A 23,513-nucleotide genomic window follows, 5' to 3' on the forward strand; every position below is an offset into this window, starting at 1 on the left:
ATGAAGGCCGGCACGGTCAAGCGAGGGAGTGGGTGTCCAGCACCACGCCCGGCTGCCTTTGTCTCCTTAGTGGCGATATTTACACACCGCACCAGATACTCATTTGAGGATGACTTGACCTAGGGGAGGCCCAAGACCGGTTCAAATAATCATCACTGGTGGTGGCCGTGAGCGAGAATCGAACTCGGGTCTTCGGATTCGTAGCGCAACGCGCTAACCTCTACACTACCGCACACGCACACACGCCGGCCGTGTGCGGGAAGGCAGTGAATGACTGAACTGGGGGTTGACTTTCCTCGTGTCGTCCCATTGCAGCAACGACGTTCTTCAACCACGTCAACCTGCAGTACAGCACCGTGTCGGAGTTCTGCACCAGCACCTCCTGCCCATGCATGACCATTCCTGGCATGTAAGTAGCGTGTCCATGGTGCACCCAGCTCACCCAGCACCCAGCTCACCAGCACCCTGCACCCAGCTCACCCAGCACCCAGCTCACCCAACACCAGCTCACCCAGCACCCAGCTCACCCAGCTCACCCAGCTCACCCAGCACCCAGCTCACCCAACACCAGCTCACCAGCACCCAGCTCACCCAGCACCCAGCTCACCCAGCACCCAGCTCACCCAACACCCAGCTCACCCAACACCCAACTCACCAGCACCCAGCTCACCCAGCACCCAGCTCACCCAGCTCACCCAACACCCAGCTCACCCAACACCCAGCTCACCAGCACCCAGCTCACCAGCACCCAGCTCACCCAACACCCAGCTCACCCAGCTCACCCAGCACCCAGCTCACCAGCACCCAGCTCACCAACACCCAGCTCACCAGCACCCAGCTCACCCAACACTCAGCTCACCAACACCCAGCTCACCCACCACCAGCTCACCCAGCTCACCCAACACCAGCTCACCCAACAACCAGCTCACCCAACACCAGCTCACCCAACACCCAGCTCACCCAGCTCACCCAACACCCAGCTCACTCAACAACAGCTCACCAGCACCCAGCTCACCCAGCTCACCCAGCACCCAGCTCACCCAACACCAGCTCACCCAGCTCACCCAACACCAGCTCACCCAGCACCCAGCTCACCCAACACCAGCTCACCCAGCACCCAGCTCACCAGCACCCAGCTCACCCAGCACCCAACTCACCCAACACCAGCTCACCAGCACCCAGCTCACCCAGCTCACCCAGCTCACCCAGCTCACCAGCACCCAGCTCACCAGCACCCAGCTCACCCAACACCCAGCTCACCCAACACCAGCACCCAGCTCACCCAGCTCACCCAGCACCCAGCTCACTATCACCCAGCTCACCCAACACCCAGCTCACCCAGCACCCAGCTCACCCAGCTCATGTATCATCAAAAAATAATCGGATATAATTTCTGCTCACCTATTTTTTTCTCTACATTCTTACACAATGACGATAATGTGCATTTATACAGACAGATGGGGGGGAGTGGGCATTAAAAAAAACCACTCCCGTAATGGCGATGTAAACAGGTTGAATCTGATAAACACTTTCGTGTTTTTCTCTGAGTAATCTGTGCACGACTAAAATTAGAGACGGCTTCAGTGTAGTTATGGGTCATTGCGAGGCTGCATACTTTAAATTGCGATGTTATTTTCACCCTGTTGTTGTCGTGTGCATCTGTTATGTTGACACACAGAACGGGGGCTTTTATTTGCTCTATCCACGGAGGTGGCAGACTTTCCAGGGTTCCATTAATTGAATCCCACCTCGTTCCACTCGTTATGCACGGACGTGATGTAACAATTCGTAATTAGTTACTGTTGGGTTAGGTTGTGTAGGTATATTGCCAGTTTTCAACACTGCAGTTGAACAAATTATTTAACTATGTTGCTCACTGCGTTGGCAGTGGTGTACGAGCGCAAGTAACACAATAAAGCTCAACACATTCATGATTACCACTGTGGCCTTAAAATTCAATATGTCTAATAGGTGACGTTTCAGGCAATGGCCCTTGATCGCATATCCATATCGAGCGTCCAGATAGATAGTCTCCAACTCTTGTTATCCACACTCTCTGACCTCCAATGATGTGCCACGAGGAAGGACCTCTGGCCAAAACGTCACCAATTTTATATTTGACATTTCATTGTGTTATCGAGGAATGTGTCGAGATGTTGGTGCAGTTGGCTTGGCATGAGCTCGTCGAGATATGGAGATTGGCCTATGCAAAAGCGAGGTGCTTGGAAGATGAGAGACAGAAAGGAGGTTACGTATTTTGTAACTCCAGCGCTGTCCTCCAGACAGTCTCGTCCCTTCACCTGATGAAGGCCGCTTGTGTTGTGGCCGAAACGTCGTGATTTTTTGTTATTTTATTTTCACCTACGTGACTTTACCCAATAGAACCAAAGAGTATGGATCCTAGCAGTCACGAAAGCTATAAAACTAGAATTGATGTAACGAGTTTGTGTGTGCGTGTGTGCACGCACGCCAGCACACTTTCAGTAGGCGTACACATTCATGAATTCCTTCGCGGCAACAACCTAGAATTTTCAAATCAGGAATTTCTGAAATGTAAGGCGTTAAATCCTGGTACATTTTATTGGTTCTTTCGGTAAAGTCACGTAGAAGGGAAATAATAAAATAATTAAACTAAAACATAATCAAATAAAATTCTCACGACGTTTCGGCCACAACACAAGTAGCCTTCCTCAGGTGAAGAAACAGAACTGTCGGAAAGACAGCGCTCCAATGAACACTGCTAAGCTTGGCAGCGTATTTTAAGCTGAGTGGGAGGAGCAGAGTGCCTTGACAAAGGAGTTTACATATCAACAGAATAATTTAACATTGAAGTAGCTGTGTTAATGTGAGAGATTAGCAGGATGTTAAGTCAGAAATTAGCATGTAACTGGGAGATTAGCATGATGTTAGTGTGAGGCATTAGCATGTAACTGGTCACGGAAGTAGCTATGTTAAAGTCAGAGTTTACATATCAACAGAGGCATTTAGTATATTGACGCTAAAGAACTGCAACTACCCAACTATCATACAATAAACCGATGTGAAAGAACGAAATATAAACTACATCAATATAATCGATGTACTCAATATATTTCGATTAACAGCATTCATTCAAGTTCTGTCTTCTTGATAGACCTGTTTCTTCACCTGAAGAAGGCCACTTGTGTTGTGGCCGAAGCGTCGTGAGAATTTTATTATTTTATTTCATTATTTTATTTCCATTCTACGTGACTTTACCGAAAGAACCAAGAAGATGTACTCAATATATTCTCCAATAAGCTGAGCTGGTACATTATTTATTGCGTTGACGTGTGCTGTGTTTCAAGTCCTTACAAAGGGCCTGAGATATGTATTGGGAATACAATTTCACTTATTTGAATGTAAAAGTAATATTTTTGTACAAAAACATTTTTTTAGCAAAACTTTTCCACTTTGTTCACTTTTACACTGTAAACCCATCAATAATGTTAAACATGGGTTACATGTATACTTAAAAATCTCATGCTTAATGAGTTCATTGGTGGCTTAGTTTAATAATGCTATCTGATTATTTAAATAATCAATGATGCTACCAGTTATCTGTTCCAATACTCCACTATTCGAATTAACACGGAAATCGTTTAGGGAAAACAAAAATACTCATCACTTCCCGTGTGTGCCACTGGACGGGAGGTGGCAGCGTCCGCATAACGCTCTGTGTGGCTTTGCCGACGGTTTCCGGCCTTTCTGGAGGCAGCATGTGTGAGGCGGCGCTGGCCATCATTCGGAATCGAAATCTTTATTGAGACTGGAGGGGGAATCCGATGAGCCAGGAAGCTCTTTTATTCACGGAGGTCCAGTAAGGGTGGGCCAGCGAGTTACCACAGCGAACGACACAAAAGCAACGATAGTAGTGCAAAATACAGACAGAGGTAAGCAAGTCACTAGATAGAAATAATTGTTTTAAAAATAATGTATTCATGAATGATTTAATTTATAATATGTCAGATCGATCGAGCTTGGGTTGAGGCAGCAAAAATGACAACAGAATAGTCCCAGACCACACCAGGATAACAACCACTCAGCAGTAATCCCTCAATAAAATGGCACATTAACATTGAACTATCGATACGCAGGTAAGGATCAATGTTACAAATCAAATTGGCAAGTGTGACTGTATCCAGCGCTAATTATATATTTTTTTAAAGTAGGATTTACAAAGTTAAAGGTTGTTCCCAAAACGTTGGTGGCTGCAAGGGCTGCAATTATCAAAAAGGAGTGCAGCAATTAAAATATGTGGCCGATTACAATCTCTTTAAGTTATATACACCACTTAATCATCCCCAGCTCGACCGCACGATTTTGATAAACCAACCTCTCTATAACTCCCCTGTGGCCACCTGCAATTATCGTGCATGCCGATTGTCAGTGATGTTGCGCTGACGTAACATTAAAAACGACGCGCTGCATTCACTGGCTGGCCACGCCTGCCAACACTTCACTCGCCAACTTTATGCGGACAGGAATTAGAAATAAATACTCATCTTTATGGCCCTAAATTATGATTGCGTTAAATTACAAAATAACACTCTATTACGTCCTGTTAACGCTTAACTAGAATCACAATAGCATTAAAATCCCAGCATCATTACTCACATAATACACCTCAACGAAAATTGCTGGCTTATTTTCACCAATTGCTACATAGATTCACCTTATGACACTCACCTGACCTGCCTGTCACAACCAATCAACTAATTAATTATTAGATCCACTTGCATGATTGTACCGCTGACGTCATGGCATCTCCCCAAGGACCCGGATCAGGAAGTGCTTTCACTTGAGATCCAAGCTGATAACCTGAGGATGCTGGATGCAGTCTCCAGCGAAACGTCGCGCTCCTTTAAAATTTTGCGAGATTATTTTTCAACAACAAACCGGCAGTGCTGCTAAAGCAGTAATTAATTAGGCCGCGTTTGATTCAAGTGACGCTTTTATTTGATACTTTCTAAGCATTTTTTTTCGTCATAAAAACCCAGAATACAGTGGGAATTTCAATACGAGGGAAAAGAAACAACAGATAACGTGTAACAAGCCAGGGCGTAATGCACCCTCAACATTTGGGAACGAATAAACGAGGGCGTCCAAACTCGCGGTAGGGGTAACGATCGGGAGCAATGTATATAACGGGAGGGGGGTGGAAGGAAATAGGAGAAAGGGGGGGAGGAATAATGTAACAGAACAGAAAATAGAATAACATGAACGCGATGTACAAATTTGTCTTGTTATCTCGCAGGAGCAACAATTACCATGCGTTCAGAAGGGTGGCGGAGTACCCAGAGTCTACCCCCTTCTCCCTTCTCTCTTGGCCCCGATTTTACCGGCTATTCATGCAGGGTTCCGCTACGTGAAACGTTTACCAATCGGCGGTGTCGGGTGGAGGAGGGTTTGCAAGACATTTCGTTAACGCGACGACCTAAACCAAAAACCCAATTATGAATCACTTCACTCACATTTGACTCCTTATGTTTGAATGCACGCAGCATTGAGAAAGATTATTCGTGCGAGTGTAACCGTCAAACTTGAAACCAGTGTCGCCAGATTACCGCCCAAACGTGTCATTGTTCCGCCCTGATAGCATTCACTATCACATCTATGCTGTATATTGAACCGAACCATGTGTATGTCGCCGAACGGTTTTTGTACGTTTCACTGTCTCGCTCGGACGCTTTCGTTTGATACGTGTGTAGTATCACGTCTTTTTTGTTTTTGAGCCCTGAACCCCATCGTCTGCGAAAAGGATCGTCTTTTTTTTTTGCGCGCGCGTGCGTTTGAACGTCTCGCGCAAAAAAACATTCTCGCGGCACCGCGATCCGCCAGCGATTGACGTCGAAAAGCGCCGGCGGCCGCGGGAAAAGTACCGGCGGTGCATCTATCACACGGCGCGTTCCGCCGTCTGAAAGTCATCACGCCGCACACAAAGGCACCTCCTTGTGTCGCCCGCCCTCTCTCCCCGTCGGGCCGCCACTCGCCTGCCCGCGTGGTGGTGGCGGGGGGGAGGGATGGGCGGCGTGCGGGTCACAGGTGACTCGCGGAGAGAATCGGTAACCGCCGCCGCGTGGAAAAGCCACGCGCGCCTGCGGAGGCAGTGAGGAGTTTGGCGGTTACGGCGAGCAGGGCTTTGACCAGGGTGTGTGCATGTAGGTAAGAGCTGTTAGTGAGGAGCGGTGGCGTAGCGGTTAGAGTACACGTGCGCGTGTGTGTGTGTGTGTGAACGCCACAGTGAGGTGTGTGTCTTTGTGTGTAATGCTGTGAGCGGTAGTGGAGCGGTTTCGCGTGCTGCATTGTGAATCCAGCGGATCCGAGTTCGATTCTCGCTCACGGCCACCAACGCCGGTGACGATTATCTGAACCGGTCCTCCTCCTAGGTCGACTCAGCCTCAAATGAGTACCTGGTGCGGTGTGTAAACATCGTCACTCGGAAGACAAAGGCGGCCGGGCGTGGTGTTTACCACCCACCCCCTCCTGTGTGCCGTGCCGGCCTTTATTAGTGTTCGCTCACAGTACTTGCCACAAAAGTCCGTTAAGCCTGTATGGGGGATCTTTGTCTTTATTAAATTCAAAGTGGTTCTCTGTCCAAAAAATAACATCCGGCTTCTCATCAGGTATTTTTTTCTTCTACTTAATTTGTCAACGTCCGTGTCATGGCGGGTGATATACGGTACTCGGGGCGGAGCGAGGATTTCAGGCCGGGGTGACATTCAACAAATTTTTATTTCAAGAATGATTAAGAGAGAGTCAGGCTGTTGAACTAGACGCCATCGGTTGGCGACACACTCTGGCAATGCAGTTTCACGGAGTCCGCCAGACCGAGTGTCGTACACTTACACGCAGAATGTCACCCCTGTCACCCCCCCTGGCTCCGCCCCTGTACGGTACACTCGATAGATGATCAGCAGAAGGGATGCGGTCGAACGCCCTGAGCGGAATCCTCCTGAAAATTAGCCTCAAGACTCAGGCCTCACCCTTCTGGGCAGAAGTCTCAAAGACGGCGTGCCTCGTGATACGGTCGTGAATTATCACCGACAAGACGTTCGTGAAACGCTGATCGACCGTCCCGTGGCGTTACGGTCAGGTGGGATTAAGAACAACGTCTCCGTAAATTTTGGCCTCTGAAGTTCACGGTGAACTCCTGCGTGTCAGTGTTTGTGCTGTAATTTCCCTGAGGGCCCTGACGCGCGGCCCACAAAATGGCTCGGATCTCATTTTCACGAGCTTCTGTGAAATCGCTTAGCGCAAGGTGCCCCCGTCAGCACTTCCTCTTCGACTCCTAACCAGAAAAGTTATTAAAATACGCGCACGGCATTTCCGCGCCCGTGACGAAATAACCCGGAATGCACCCAACCTCGTCGGATCTCGGAAGGTAACCAGGGTTTGAGCCTGGGTGGGTAGTGCTTGGACGGGTGATTGCCAGGCGCTTAAAAAGATAGGCGCAATAGTTGTGGGCAATCGAGGGCAGAGCGGCAATATCAATTGTTGTGTTCGTATATCCTTCATGGCCCACAAGGCGTGGGGAGGCCCCCTCATCCAGCAGCGGATTAACAAATCTGGCAGTTTATTTAATTCTACAAAAGTGCCTCATGTTGCACGAGAAGCTAGTAGTTCACATTCTGTTTTTTTTGGGGGTGGTGGGGGGGGTGGAGTTTTTATTTTATTTTTATTCATCGTACAGTAGTTATGACTGCACTGTATTGTGGGAAGACCGCAGGGGGCATGAGACGAAAGGGAACATTTTTACGGGGAAATAAACTCCACCAAACGAGCTCCTTTTACCGGGAACGAGAATAAAATAGAACAGCCGACGTTTGGGTGTTTGCGGAACACCCCTTGCTGAATGGAAAAATACCGAATTAAGAGGGTGGTGAATTCACAGCAGTGGGCCCATATATCTAAATATATTAGATTGGAATAGAAGGGTACTTTGTGGGGAGAGAAAAAAATACTTCGCCGTAATTCATGAGAAATGTTTAATATGCTAAGAGCCGTAAATGCCATTGTGTTCATTTTTTATGTTATGTGAAAGATGCATCATAACGGTAAATCATTTCTTATTATTATCAAAGTTCGTAAATCCACGCATTGTTGTTTCCTCATACACACGTACAATAGAATGTATACGATCAACCAAAAGAGTATGATTTGTCATAAGACCCTGCGATGATCCTAGCTCCATGGAGATCGTATGTGTCAATATACATAATTGTTTTGGTATAAATAGAATACAGTCAGATGAACTTTCGCACCGTACGTAGCCAACCATGCATGCTAATACTTTTTTCGTCGTTACCCCGCACCTTGGTTAGCACGGTTGGCTACGTATGGTGCGAAAGAAGTTCAACATACATAATCGGAGGGGCGGGTAAAGGGCCACAATTTAAATATCAAAAGAGGCATGCACAACAATAGGAATGCCCTTTGTTTTTAGACAGGAAAGAGCCTTACTCAGTCCCAAGACTCCTTTTTTAATATATATCAGCAGATCACGAGGGCCCTGCATTGGGATATTTGGCCGATTTGATTCATGGGTGATTGGCATTTGGGGGAGAAACTGGAAGTCTCTGGAGCAAGGCCGTAATTATAATATATATTGGGGGGGACGCATCCCCCCCAATATTCAAATATGCTCAAAATGTCCCCCCCAATATATTGCTATCAAAATATTTTAAAATAATAATTGCTATGCTATGTAAATAAAAACAATTCGCTAAACCTTGGCCACAATATCTGGACCTGTCTTCATATAACAATGCATAGATTTATATTTATATTATTGTGGTTATGGTTGTACCTTATTAATCCATAATCTCTGCCATTACATACAATTAAACAAGAAAAGGAAAAAAATAAAGAAACAGAGCAATATAATAGAATACACTAGTAGACATTATTGTAAAAAAAAAATCAAAATATTTTAGGCAGGAAATTCGTTTTCAAATTTAGATTTTTTTCTTGGGGGAGACCCCCTGGAAGATTTGGTCCCCCCCCCCCATGTTGCCTCCATGGCTACGGACTTGCTCTGGAGAGCCCCCCCCCCCCCCCGCCCGCAGAGCTCCGCACAGACAGACAGATCTGAAGAACTCGCCGCTCCATCAACACCTCCTGGCCACCTCGCAGCACGAGCCTATATCACCTGGATTTCCCAAGCAGTCTCCCAACCAAATACTGAACGGGATCAAAGCCTCGCAGAGATTCCCGAGAGCCTTAGAAGATGGCGCGCATTCAGGTGAAGTGCACAAACTTGGCATTCAGGTGAAGTGCACAAACTTGGCATTCAGGTGAAGTGCACAAACTTGGCATTCAGGTGAAGTGCACAAACTTTGCATTCAGGTGAAGTGCACAAACTTGGCATTCAGGTGAAGTGCACAAACTTTGCATTCAGGTGAAGTGCACAAACTTGGCATTCAGGTGAAGTGCACAAACTTCGCATTCAGGTGAAGTGCACAAACTTGGCATTCAGGTGAAGTGCACAAACTTCGCATTCAGGTGAAGTGCACAAACTTGGCATTCAGGTGAAGTGCACAAACTTGGCACGTTTGTACGTTTCACCAACGTAATTGCTCCCCATGCTCGATTGAGCACTGAGCGGTGTGCATCTCAAGTGGCAACCCAGAGCCAGTGGTTTAAATTCCACATTCCCTTGGTGGTGCCCAGTCTATTCATAGAACAGCCACTGTTGACTGTCGTCTCTTTTTTCAAGTACGGGATGATGATGATGATGATGATAATGATGAGCTGAGGCGGCCCCCAATAAGGACCTCAACTCATGGCGCTCAAAGCACAGCGCCATCCGACCGTGCTTATAAAAGCGTGTGTACGTTGCACTTCTTTTGTACCATACGTAGCCAACCGCGCTAATTGGGAAGGACGACAAGCGAAACGCAAAAAGCGGTTCTGAAGAAGTGAGTTTTCAATCTCGATGATGTAAACGTGCACAGGCGCTCCAGTGTGGCTTCCCAATATCGCAAGGAAGAGGGGTTCCAGGCGGACGCAGAAATGCACCTGAAAGCGCGCGATGGCAGTGGCCGTCTTTGCTCGATGGCAGAGCCCAAAGCAGCTGCTGCTGCGAGGATAACCGGAGCTCGCGTAATGGGTTTGCGCTCCTTGACGAGATGAGCAAGGTAATCGAACTGGAATCGACTAAATCCTGAATAAAATCATTTTCGTCCAGACAACCCCACGCCCGTGTTATGGTCCCACCGTCGCAGAAGTGTGTGGACGTCGACTCTGGAACGAACCATTGCGTGCGAGGGGTGGGTGGACGTCGACTCTGGAACGAACCATTGCGTGCGAGGGGTGGGTGGACGTCGACTCTGGAACGAACCATTGCGTGCGAGGGGTGGGTGGACGTCGACTCTGGAACGAACCATTGCGTGCGAGGGGTGGGTGGACGTCAACTCTGGAACGAACTATTGCGTGCGAGGGGTGGGTGGACGTCGACTCTGGAACGAACCATTGTGTGCGAGGGGTGGGTGGACGTCGACTCTGGAACGAACCATTGCGTGCGAGGGGTCGGTGGACGTCGTCTCTGGAACGAACCATTGCGTGCGAGGGGTGGGTGGACGTCGACTCTGGAACGAACCATTGCGTGCGAGGGGTGGGTGGACGTCGTCTCCTCTGGAATGAACCATTGCGTGCGAGGGGTGGGTGGACGTCGACTCTGGAACGAACCATTGCGTGCGAGGGGTGGGTGGACGTCGTCTCCTCTGGAACGAACCATTGCGTGCGAGGGGTGGGTGGACGTCGACTCTGGAACGAACCATTGCGTGCGAGGGGTGGGTGGACGTCGTCTCTGGAACGAACCATTGCGTGCGAGGGGTGGGTGGACGTCATCTCCTCTGGAACGAACCATTGCGTGCGAGGGGTGGGTGGACGTCGACTCTGGAACGAACCATTGCGTGCGAGGGGTGGGTGGACGTCGTCTCCTCTGGAACGAACCATTGCGTGCGAGGGGTGGGTGGACGTCGACTCTGGAACGAACCATTGCGTGCGAGGGGTGGGTGGACGTCGTCTCTGGAACGAACCATTGCGTGCGAGGGGTGGGTGGACGTCATCTCCTCTGGAACGAACCATTGCGTGCGAGGGGTGGGTGGACGTCGACACCCAGGAATCTGTGCCGGAGCCCAAGTTGTGGCCCACGCTTCACTGGGACCTTAGCCCAGATCTGGGAAGCAAGGCAGAAAGAAAGAAAAAAACTCACAAACCTGCTTTGTGCAACTTTCAAGGGCTATTTATACCACCAGGGTAACATATGGAGCACAGGCAGTGTTGTTCTTACAGTTGCTTGGCTCGCCAGTAGCTGATAATTGGTAATTCAAACAAGGCCCACGTACAAAAGGACCATTGTTTAATACTTGTGCTCATGAGTTGCATGGGTCTGTGTGTGCGTGTCCATGTAGGGAGCGGTAGCGGTTAGCGCGCTGCGCTACGAACCAGGCGACCCAAGGTCGATTCCCGCTCATGGCTATCACCGGTGACAATTATCTGAACTGGTCCTGGGCCTCCCGTAGGTCCACTCAGCCTCAAACGAGTACATGGTACAGTGTGTAAACATTGCCTCTGGGGAGACAAAGGTGGCCAGGCGTGGTGTTGGTCACCCATCTCCTTGTGTGCCGTGCCAGCCTCCATAGGTGCTCGCTAACAGCACTTGCCCCAACAGTCTGTCAAGGCTACACGGGGTATCTTTGTAGTTGTTAGCACGCTGCCTCTACAAACCCGGCTACCTGAGTTCGATTCCCGCTCACGACCAAAGATATGTGAGGAATATTTGAACTGGTCCTGGACCTCCCATGTATCGACTCAACCTTAAATTAGTACCAGGTGTGGTGTGTAAGTGGCACTATGGAGACAAAGGCAGCTGTGAGTGGTGCTGACCACGCTATCACTGTTTAGGCTTTCATAAGTGCTCGCTAATAGCACTCGGCCCATCAGTCTGTTAAGGGTAAGACATGTAGTTTTGTGCACGTCTTACCCTTAAGACAGACGCGCACATGTACAGTGAGGGAAAAAGTATTTGATCCCCTGCTGATTTTGTACGTTTGCCCACTGACAAAGAAATGATCAGTCTATAATTTGAATGGTAAGTTTATTTTAACAGTGAGAGACAGAATAACAACAACAAAATCCAGAAAAACGTCAAAAATGTTATAAATGTATTTGCATTTTAAAGAGGGAAATAAGTATTTGACCCCCTCTCAATCAGAAATATTTCTGGCTCCCAGGTGTCTTTTATACAGGTAACGAGCTGAGATTAGGAGCACACTCTTAAAGGGAGTGCTCCTAATCTCAGCTTGTTACCTGTATAAAAGACACCTGTCCACAGAAGCAATCAATCAATCAGATTCCAAACTCTCCACCATGCCAAGACCAAAGAGCTCTCCAAGGATGTCAGGGACATGATTGTAGACCTACACAAGGCTGGAATGGGCTACAAGACCATTGCCAAGCAGCTTGGTGAGCAGGTGACAACAGTTGGTGCAATTATTCGCAAATGGAAGAAACACAAAATAACTGTTAATCTCCCTCGGCCTGGGGCTCCATGCAAATCTCACCTCGTGGAGTTGCAATGATCATGAGAACGGTGAGAAATCAGCCCAGAACTACACGGGAGGATCTTGTCAATGATCTCAAGGCAGCTGGGACCATAGTCACCAAGAAAACAATTGGTAACACACTACGCCGTGAAGCACTGAAATCCTGCAGCGCCCGCAAGGTCCCCCTGCTCAAGACAGCACATATACATGCCCGTCTGAAGTTTGCCAATGAACATCTGAATGATTCAGAGGACAACTGGGTGAAAGTGTTGTGATCAGATGAAACCAAAATGGAGCTCTTTGGCATAAACTCAACTCACCGTGTTTGGAGGAGGAGGAATGCTGCCTATGATCCCAAGAACACCATCCCCACCGTCATACATGGAGGTGGAAACATTATGCTTTGGGGGTGTTTTTCTGCTAAGTGGACAGGACAACTTCACTGCATCAAAGGGACGATGGACGGGGCCATGTACCGTCAAATCTTGGGTGAGAACCTCCTTCCCTCAGCCAGGGCATTGAAAATGGGTCGTGGATGGGTATTCCAGCATGACAATGACCCAAAACACACGGCCAAGGCAACAAAGGAGTGGCTCAAGAAGAAGCGCATTAAGGTCTTGGAGTGGCCTAGCCAGTCTCCAGACCTTAATCCCATAGAAAATCTGTGGAGGGCGCTGAAGGTTCGAGTTGCCAAACGTCAGCCTTGAAACCTTGATGACTTGGAGAAGATCTGCAAAGAGGAGTGGGACAAAATCCCTCCTGAGATCTGTGCAAACCTGGTGGCCAACTACATGAAACGTCTGACCTCTGTGATTGCCAACAAGGGTTTTGCCACCAAGTACTAAGTCATGTTTTGCAGAGGGGTCAAATACGTATTTCCCTCATTAAATGCAAATCAATTTATAGCATTTTTTGACATGCGTTTTTCTGGATTTTTTTTATTGTTATTCAGTCTCTCATTGTTCAAATAAACCTACCATTAAAATTATAGACTGATCATTTCTTTGTCAGTGGGCAAACGTACAAAATCAGCAGGGGAGCAAATACTTATTTTCCCTCACTGTATGTGTGTGCGCATGCGTGTGTGTGCATGGTGGCGCAGCGGGGAGCGCAGGTGTTGCACTTGCTAGTCATCTCGGTCCATTAACTCGCATTTTGTGATTTGGTTTAAAAACCGTTAACGTTCTATAAATCTGTATTTGCATACATCACAAAATCTCATTTTGCATTACAAAAAAAAAACATCCCCGTAGTGCACAGTCTAGGGCAAGACTCGCACGAAGCAGCGCCGCTGTCTAAACAGGGCCGCTGTATAAACTGTTGCCGCCGTCTTTGCCCGTAACCAGACTCCCTTTGTTATCGAAGTCATTTGGCGCGAGCACAAAGCCCCGCGGCCTATTTTTAGTGGCGCGCGGCCTGCGCTATCAGGTGGCTGTCCTGCACGGAGCGCGTCCGTGAACAGGCGACGCGACGACGTCCGTAAAAGCGCGGAGTTTATCACGGGCGCGCGGACCTTCCTGTGCCCGTCAGTCCATCAATCCGTCATTCGCTCCGTCCGTCCATCGTTCTGTCAGACCGTCCATCGGGGACGATTGTGCAGATGATTGTGATGGCAGCGCTTGCTTACGTGCGAGGACACGGCACAGGCCTTTTTTTTTTTATATATATATCCGCCGCCGTTTGAGGGCCTCCCCATGCTGTACGGGGTCCTGGGAAGTTTTGTTGACCGTACTTCTCCGTGCCGGTCAGTGCGGGTTGCTGAAGCGTAGACGGGGGAGCGGAGAAGTACAACGGTGGATTCTAGATTGAAAGCTTTCGTGACTGCTAGGATCCATACTCTTTGGTTCTATTGGGTAAAGTCACGTAGGTGAAAATAAAATAACAAAAAATCACGACGTTTCGGCCACAACACAAGCGGCCTTCATCAGGTGAAGGGACGAGACTGTCTGGAGGACAGCGCTGGAGTGGAATTGGTTGCTGGAGTGGAATTGGTTGCACTGGCCTCTGCTGCCCAGCTGATGGCTTCGCAGCCGATGACAACCTCTCGTTCGTGGCCGTGACCGCCCATCTGACCACAGTGCAGGCCCAACCCTGCCTGCTGCGTTTCCTGAGATCTGATGAAATCGGGGTGCATTCTGGGCGATTTGCTCCGGCTCAGGGTGATTCACTGTCGCCGGAGGCCACTCGGTTATAATTGCACGTGCATACGGACGCTCGTGCGCAGCGACAGCAAGCCCCTGTTGTTTTCAGGCAGAGGAGCAGACGTTTTGACTTGTGGCATTTTTTCCAGGCTGGGTAGACTCGGGAGGCCACCTAAAGTGCTGGCAGGAAGCCAGAATTCAGACCCAGGTGTTCGAGCTTAACCGACTGAGATGACTGGCAGATGCACCACCTGCACCCTTCAAATATGCCACCTTGCTATGCTTTAGCCACCTGGCACTCTGCCATTTTTATGAGCATCGCTCGTCTTCCTGCAGTTTTTTTTTATGGGACCGTAAGCTGCCTATAACTGCCCAGTACCGTCCTTCACAAGTCCCCGCCGCGGAGATAAAGCTTGACACCGCTGGTTCCAGTCGTTAAGTCTGCTCAGCTCCAAGTCCCCCTGCAACACATACCACTCTTATCTCTGTATCCAACGTTTGCGATGCTTGTTTAGCCCCCTCTATCCGGCCAGACACAAGTGTTTTTTTGGCATTCATTAGTTTGGATTGCAGGCTACATGACCCAGCCAATGCATCCCAGCCTGATGGGACAATGTTTAGATATTTCAAGGATCTGAGCTTTCTCATACAGTTCAGCCCAGTTAAACCCAGGGTTGTGGAATGCGCTTCTTCTTCTTCTGCCGTACGGCTGATGTAGATACAGAGCAACAACTACAATTTCACATTCCGGTGGTCAAGCCAGATAACCGCGTCAGGAGCAGCGGAGTTTATCTACGCTGTGAAGTCTCCTTTGTGTTTGTGGATCGGGGCATTGTGTCGTTATACGTTGTACGTCTGTTCTGGATGACCACAGTCACGTACTGGAGAGTTTTTAATTTTCCATTTGTGCATGTATATATGTATGTGGAACTTCGTTCGAATGGTACTTAACCAACCATGCTAATCGGAGGTGTATCAGGCATCCGCATCTGCCATGGTTTGTACGGATGCGGTTTATGGTGGACTACGAGCTTCGTGGTCCACCATAAGATCAACATAAGTAAACAACCACACAGAGGTGTAAATCTTGACTTAAAGCTTTCGTGACTGCAGGAATTTATATTCTTGGGTCTTTCGGTAAAGTCCCGTAGATAGGTTCAAAGAAAATCATGAAAAAATAACAGAAAACTACGACATTTCGTTCGCAACGCAAGCGGTCGTCTTCAGGAAAACGACCGCTTGTGTCGCGATCGAAACGTCGTAGTTTTCTGTTATTTTTTCTGATTTTCTTTGAACCTATCTACCTGCCTTTACCGAAAGACCCAAGAATACACACAAAGGGGTGTTGTTGTTTAGTTTTTGCCGACCAGGCTGAGACCCATCGCTCGAGAAACCCCCCCGGGGGGGTCGGGTCAGCTCAGTGTCTCTGACCCCCTGAGCCGCCACGTGGCCAACCTCGCCGCCTCCCTCGATGGCGACGTCCTAACGGAGCGAGCCGCTGTCACTCCCCCGCCACCCCACCGCAGGCAGCTGTACTGGCAGGAGGGCGAGCGTGGCAAGAAGCTCAAGTGCACGGGGCCACAGTACGTGGACTACGTCATGTGCTACGTGCAGCGCCTCGTCACCGACGAAAAGATCTTCCCGACCAAATACGGTGAGACAAGCGAGGGCGCGCCGACGCTCGCGGCGAGGGCCTGTGAAATGACGCGTCGATCGTCGCGATTTTATCCCTGTCCCCGTTTGGCCTGGCTTTCCCACCGTAGCCGTCAATTCGACGGGGGGAAGTGATCGGCGTAGGCGTATTCCGCGTCCGGCTGCGCCGATGAAAATTTCCGTGTGTCCCCCTCCCCCCCCCCCCCCCCCCACTGCTTGGCTTTGTGAAGTTCGCTCGTTGCCAAAAAGTCGCGGTGTCCCCAGCGCGTGCGTACGGTGGGCACTGCGGCGGCGCTTACATCCATTGCAGCCCTGAGCCAGTGGTGGAAATGTCGCTGTCTACAGGTTGGGGGCTATTCGCTACACAAAATTACGACTTTTGACTTGCCACAAGGTGGTACTTATTTTAATCGAACCCAGAGGGGATGATGGGGCCGAGTTGGCTGACCCCCTGACCGGGATTTGAACGCGCGAACTTTATATTGCTATTCGGGCATTCGAAAACGCAGTGGCAACCGGCCTGAAAGCGTTCGTCGACGAGTAAAGGATAAACCTACCGAATCGCCGAGTAGCCAGTGAAGTCGATGAACTCACTGACTAACCAATTGGACAGGGGCGGCGGCGTTGGCCCGAGTGGCAGCGCGTTCGCGAGGTTGTCGCAGAGGTTTTATCGCTCGAGCCCAGCGGCCGCCCTGGTTAATCCCGCAGACTCGTTCACCAGAGATTCGTGGCGGCTGCTTCACAGCGGACGGTGACGTTCCCGTGTCGCCGTCCGAAACGGGTAGGCCCGTCACGGTCCAAATCTTGGCAGATTCGAAAATTGCTCTTGGCTTTCAGCCAATTGTTTCAGACTGCATGGCAACATCGCCACCCCCTAACCGGCCCTGCTGTGAAACCACTGCAGACTCGCCCCGCCTACGAAAACACAGCGCCTTTGCCATCGTCGCCTTGCTGCTTTAACAGTGGTGCGGCCACCGAACGTACCAACGATTCGATTCTAATCTTTTACTCCCTCCCTCCCGTCCCCCGCCCGCCCGCCCGTCCGCCCCCCCCCCCCCCCCCACCTAATGCACCCGGCAGGCCGTGACTTCCCCAACTTCTTCAACTCGTACGTGCAGAAGATCTTCCGCTACCTGTTCCACGTGCTCGCCCACGTGTACTGGGCGCACTTCCGCGAGACGGTGGCGCTGGACGTGCACTCGCACCTCAACAGCCTCTACGCGCACCTCCTCACCTTCTGCGTGGAGTTCTCGCTGCTGCCGCCCGAGGAGCTGGCGCTCATGGCCGAGCTGAACGATGCGCTGCTGCCGAGGCCGAGCGCCGTCGGGCCGCGTGCCCAGATCTCGCGCCGACGCTGACGCCGGTAGCGACCGTACGTGCGTGCGTGCGCGTCTGTCCGTTCGTGTTACGTCTTTTGCCCCGGCAGGGGAATCCAAACGGGACTGATATCGTTTTAGCGATGGAATTGCGCGATGCGGAAGCTGACGAAAGTGAAGATGCAAGACGTAGGGAAAAAAGATGGCCCCGTTTTTTTTTTTGTAAGATGATGTTGTTGTTGGTGGATGGCACCTGCTACTGCTGCTGCTGCTGCACTATTGTCGATTGAGGAAGTTTCATGGGATTTTAGCAGAATTCAGACGCGCCGATTCATCATAGTCATCGTCGCCGTCATCATTATCGGCGTTAACGCAAAAGCCGTCTCGGGGATGTTACGGTGACTCGAAACGGACTTCTCGTCTTGCTGTTTTGGGCACGTGCTGCCTTTTTATCTCTTTCTTTTACTCTACAAGACAAAAAAATCATCAGTACAATTACTCGCTTTTCAGTGTATGGAACACGGGAGACGACCCCGAAAATAAATCTGCTCCAGATTTTTTCTGTCATTGCAAAATATGCAGCACAATTAAGGCTGGGGTGGGGTTTTTTTTAATATATGATCATAATAAAAATGCTTTTTTTTTTAAACCTTGCAAAAAATAATCGTAACGTGAGCAAAATCTTGGTCTCCCGAGATGAGCTGTTATGCTTACTGTCATTATTACCTCCTCAACGAAAAGGTCAATTGATGCGTACGCGTGTGTGTATGCGTGCACGCACGTGTGTGTGTGTGTGTTTATATGCGGTATACGTGTTCGTTCATTACATCTTGGGGACCGGTGCTGCTTTCCCACTGTGGCCTTTGCTCATTGCGCGACCTTGAAGGGGTCCAGTTCAGTGGGTAGTATATTGAGGAAAGTGACGAGCATTCTGCGTGCGAGTCGATTGGTGGTGCATTTGTGAGCGTTTATTAAACCTCTGCTGGTGGAACTAATTAAAAAATTGAGGCACCTTTTTTAAAAGAGAAGAGCAAACATATTTCCTGCAAATTCTTTTTTGTGAAGCTGCTGCAAGGGTTAGCCATTCGAAATGGAAATAAAGTAATGTTAATATGCAATAGCTTTTTTTTTTATTAATGTCAGTGGATTTCGTTGTGAGTAGATATTTACTTGAGAGATATAGCCCGTATGTAATGTACATTTCTGTGGTGGTGGTGGTGTTTGCATACAAGTGGGCTGTCTTTAAATGTGTACAACATTCATTTAACAACAGCACCAATGTTTTTTTTACTTCAGCTCATTATGTTAATCATGTACAGTCAAATGTCAACGATGTTGTTAAACATTCTAAAATAATTATCCACGATTGAGGTACCATGTTAGTTAGGTTTAATTTGGTTTGATAGTCGTCAGCATTCGCAAACTTTCTTAATTGTCTTTAAAGCAGGCATACTGTATAATCGTGCAGGAGTTACAATGTGTCGGGTTTTTCTGCGCTCTGTGCAGATGTCACCTATATTTAAACGGTGTTCAGAGCTCCATTGAGAACACGAGGAGTCTCGTTTTATTGACGGGAGACTTCGGTGAAATGGATTTGTTTCAAGAAGACCCTTTTTTATAATTAAATTGAGGATTATGGAAGTGCCTTTTGCATCTTGAGTGTCGCATCTACTATGCAATTTAAAATGTTATTTAAGTAAAGTTCCCTGCTCGGTCAAGCATTGGGGGTTTGCATTCAGCACTCATCTCCATTGGTGGCCCGGAGCCATCGCTGGAAATTCCACATTATTCCCATTACGTTATTCCACATTATTCCCATTACGGGGGGGGTGGGGGGCAATTTGAAATGGATATCAATGTCCTTTAGCAAAATGTTAACGTTGGGATACCCTTTAAAAACAGATGGTGTCATCGAGCTCAGTAGATGCATTTCATTTATATTACCCATAGGTTGGAAAATATTGAAATAGCTCAGATTAAAGGTTGGCACATTAATCATTTAAAATATCCATCCACAAAACTCACGTTCCGAATTTGTTCCTGGTTGTGATATTTGGTCATTGCCTATTTTAATATTTTAAAATTTAGATTGTAAGAGGAGACTGGGTCCCCGGAGAAAGCCCACAATTCCAAGAGGCGACTCCTCCAACTCTGCAACGACCTACTTGCCGTACTTCCTCGTACATGTCCCTTAGGAAGTGGATGCCCCATGAATATCACCGGTGTGGCGCTCATCGCTCCAGAGTAATCCACCTGCCCCACCACTGCCAAGCTGCTTGGCCAGGCAGCTCTATCATTGGTACCACACATCAGTGGAATGCATTAAACAAATTTAATTTGAATGTTGTAAAATCCTGCAGGATCGTACGGGATGTTGTGAAGTCCATAACCGTATTCTCCGGATTATAAGACGCTCTGGAATAAAGTTATCTCAATCTGGTTGGCTATGTATGGCGGGAAGTGCTTCTTATAGTCCACAGAATACGCTAATATGTTATGTAAGGTGTGTAGCCCATGCTTTGACATTGCTTATCAGGGTTGATTCGCTTTGTCCCGTGTCCGACGGTGCTTCAGTCGCGCCGCATGTTTCGTGGAAAAATAGAACAGCAGCAGTGCTGCTTGCAGTTGTCGTTATAATCGCCGTGCCGTCACTTGTTGCAGTGTGTTCACGGTCATTTGCTGAGCGGGCGTTATGAGCCTCATTCGCGTGCGAAGTCATCACGGATATTCAACCCCCCCCCCCCGTGTTGTATGCAGTAACTTATGTGTGTGTGTGTGTGTGAGACTTTACGTTCCGCTTCTTCGACGGATTGTCTCACCTTCGGGGGTGGGGGTCGCGGTTCGAATCAAGGTTTGACTGCTTTCTTTTCTTGTTCGTACATTCGGCTCGTCGTGGTCTCGTTTCCCCCACTAGGCTGACGGTCACATTTCCATAGAATCGACGCAAGAAAATGACATCGGATCCTTAACGTGCATGGTTCGTGCACGTACGTACGTACGTGCGTGTCTGTCGTCGGTGTAAGATTCGGTTTTGAATCGATGGTGAATCGTTGCATACCGAGTAACTCTAAAACAGAGGAACCCCCCCTCTGATTCTGCATTCAGTTCCTGCTGGACGTTGTACGCAGTTTTTACGAAAGCCTTGCATTAACAATAATATATAATGTGACAGGTATTTTTTTATGTTTTGCCAAAGGAGAATATGGGATCATTTTATACATTGTCAATAGTTTGTCTTATTTTTAATGGGTGGTTGGTTTTATTTTTTATGTTGTTTTGGGTGGGAAAAAAAAATCAAAAATGTATGACTTAAGAAAGCATAATCGTTTAAACCGCTACGCAAGTGCAGATGCAAATGCTGAATGCGGTCGTGCGGCATTTGGTTCGTGTGAACCCAGTTCCCAGGATCTGCATTCGTCAGGGGCAGTATATTTTAAGCGAACATTTGTACACCCAGACCAACGGTTTGCCTTGCAACTTGAAAAGAATAGTGCCTCACTTTGTCACAAGACTCGTCCGATACAATCTGCAACAGTTCTTGGCATTAAAAAAAATGAATTGCCTTTCCCGGTTAATAACAAAGTGGGCCCTTTTTCTATATATTGCTGCAATTTTTAGCATGTGCACAAACATTTAAAGTGTCATTTTTAGAAACGTATTTATCCACGTAAGGAATATTCTTTTAGTCGCTAATGTAAGCAAACGCTATGTAATCGTCTCTCTGGTAGATTGTTTATTTATGTGCATCAATCCATTGCCGCATTTGAAAATGTAAGGTTTATAAAAAAAAAACAGTATGACAGACAATATAATTGTATGCAAATGAGCAGGACAGCTATAAGGCGTAGTAAAATGCAAACAGTGCATTTAAAAGGCAACGTCTTTGTCACACAGTGACCCTGCGACTACTAGAGCTGGGCTTTACGATGATTGACGTGATCGATTGATCTATCGGTTCGTTTTCTCGACTAATTGGAAAAGACGAAAATAGTTGGTAACATCGAAGTTTCCCCGCCTGTTCCCCACCGGACAGCAGCTGATTGGGCGAGGCTTGGTGGTGTCATGGCCAGTGGCGTGACGTCACCAAGTGCCCTGTGGTGGTAGCGGGGGGGGGGAGAGATTCCCACCTTCGATGGATGGGGTGGGAAGCCGAATGGGTGTGGTGGTGGTGGGGGGGCACCAAAGAGTGGTCGATTTGCGATTCCCAGACCTCATCGCTTCATTGGCCCAGTTCTTCGCTTGCATCGCTGACATTAGCTCCTAGTCACAGGTCAAAAGTCACGCCGTGGTCGAGTCACTTCGAATGGGCCCCCTGGACTCCCAAGGCAGCCACCGCCGATGGCTCGAGGATCCCTGTGCGTCGTGGTGATGCCGGTCGTCGTCGTTTTTCATTCTGCACGTGCTCGGTGTTTCGAGTAATTCTGTCCGGTCGTTTTTATCTATTTTCGATTTTTTTGTTTGTTTGTTTTTATCTCTTAAAAACTGTTTTTGTTTGTTTTGCGCTCCGAGGTGTGTGTGTGTGTGTGTGCATGGCAGCTAGCTGTGTCATGCGTGGAAACGGATCAATAAAAATTAAATGCGCTCACCTCGCAGTGCGTAGCTTGCTTTTGCCGGAGAACGTCTCCTCGAGAGGCAGAAGATCATCCCCCACTGCTCCGTGTGCGAATTGAGCGTCGTTTGTGAAGAGGAGACTCGAGCTGGTTAAGAAGGATCTTTATTTTCAACGCCAACTCACGCCACACTTTCACTCGTCATCAAAAATCAACCTCAGAACTCTCCCAACTCCGTTCACTTTAATACCCAGCCCTTTTATAATCCTTACAATCATTCTCGCACCAATTCGATCAGTGTCCTCCACTCAATCGTCGGATTCCCTTGTCGTGCACGGCAGTGTTCCCGTGACCCCTGACCCTTAACCCGTGTTTGTGTGGTGTTTGTGTGTGAGGATGTCCGGAACATCTCCATTTGTTTTTTGAAAGAAACAACTGGTCATTTGGTGATGTTGCTCCCGCGTTGGCAGCGGTGAACACGCGCGCTTGACAACGAAACTCAGTCCGCTCGTCCGTAACAACACTGTGGGGGGCTAATAGGCGATGTTTCAAGCAATGGCCATTCGTCCCGTAGCACCTACCTACATCCATGAAGAAGAGCCATTGCCCGAAAGGTCACCTGTTATGTAAAAACAAAAATCCGTTTTTAAGGCCACAGAGTTAATGACGAACGTGTTGAGGTTTTTAATACAGTTGCAATGTCGCAAATTTCGACTCGGCGACAAGTGAGATAAAGGCGGATATGTGACCGGGTCGGATGTGCGACCAGCTCTCGAGCATGCCCGTTGCACCGTGGTACACATTCAGCACTTGTGATGTGGCTCGATAATTGGTCAGGGTAGATATGTAGTGGTCCGATACGCTGCGTTGTACTGTAACTTTTTTTCGCTGACTCGGTTGTCTGTGACTCTGTCCAACAATAATACGACCTTTATTGTTTTCAATTATATCGACTTTTATTATTGTCATGTGCCCAGTGTGCTTTGAGTTCATATTAATCTTCTTCATATTTATAATATGTAGTCGTGGGAGCTGGGATGTGCAACGTTCAGCCGAATAACTTTTTTATTTCGCTTGTGCAGATCGATCCGATAAAACAAAATCACTCCGCTCGGGATTGAACCACGAGTGGCTGACGCCCAGACTTTCAATGCGGAATTTCAGCAGGATCGACTTCAGAGCTCTGACGCATCCATTATGAACCCCCTGGGCAACGCAGCCACCTCCAATAAAAAATATATATTTCTTAATAGAGTAAGCACGAAAAGCCACAATGACTTGGCC

General features: G+C 48.4%; 1 protein-coding gene across 2 annotated transcripts in view; it reads left to right on the top strand.

Annotated features, from left to right (window-relative positions):
• The window catches only part of LOC116945524 (MOB kinase activator 2-like), an 81,734-nt gene extending 59,470 nt beyond the window's left edge, over positions 1-22,264 (top strand). For both annotated transcript variants that reach the window (XM_076069395.1, XM_032959887.2), the window contains 3 exons: positions 316-409; positions 16,237-16,364; positions 17,444-22,264. In XM_076069395.1, coding sequence (XP_075925510.1) covers positions 316-409; positions 16,237-16,364; positions 17,444-17,721 — 500 coding nt within the window. In that variant the 3' untranslated portion in view covers positions 17,722-22,264. The remainder of the gene's footprint in view (positions 1-315; positions 410-16,236; positions 16,365-17,443) is intronic.
• Positions 22,265-23,513: the final 1,249 nt, after the last annotated feature.

This window comes from Petromyzon marinus, chromosome 24 (genome assembly GCF_048934315.1).
Source record: "Petromyzon marinus isolate PM22_M1 ecotype Great Lakes invasive population chromosome 24, UKy_Petmar_22M1.pri1.0, whole genome shotgun sequence".
Lineage (NCBI taxonomy): Eukaryota > Metazoa > Chordata > Hyperoartia > Petromyzontiformes > Petromyzontidae > Petromyzon > Petromyzon marinus.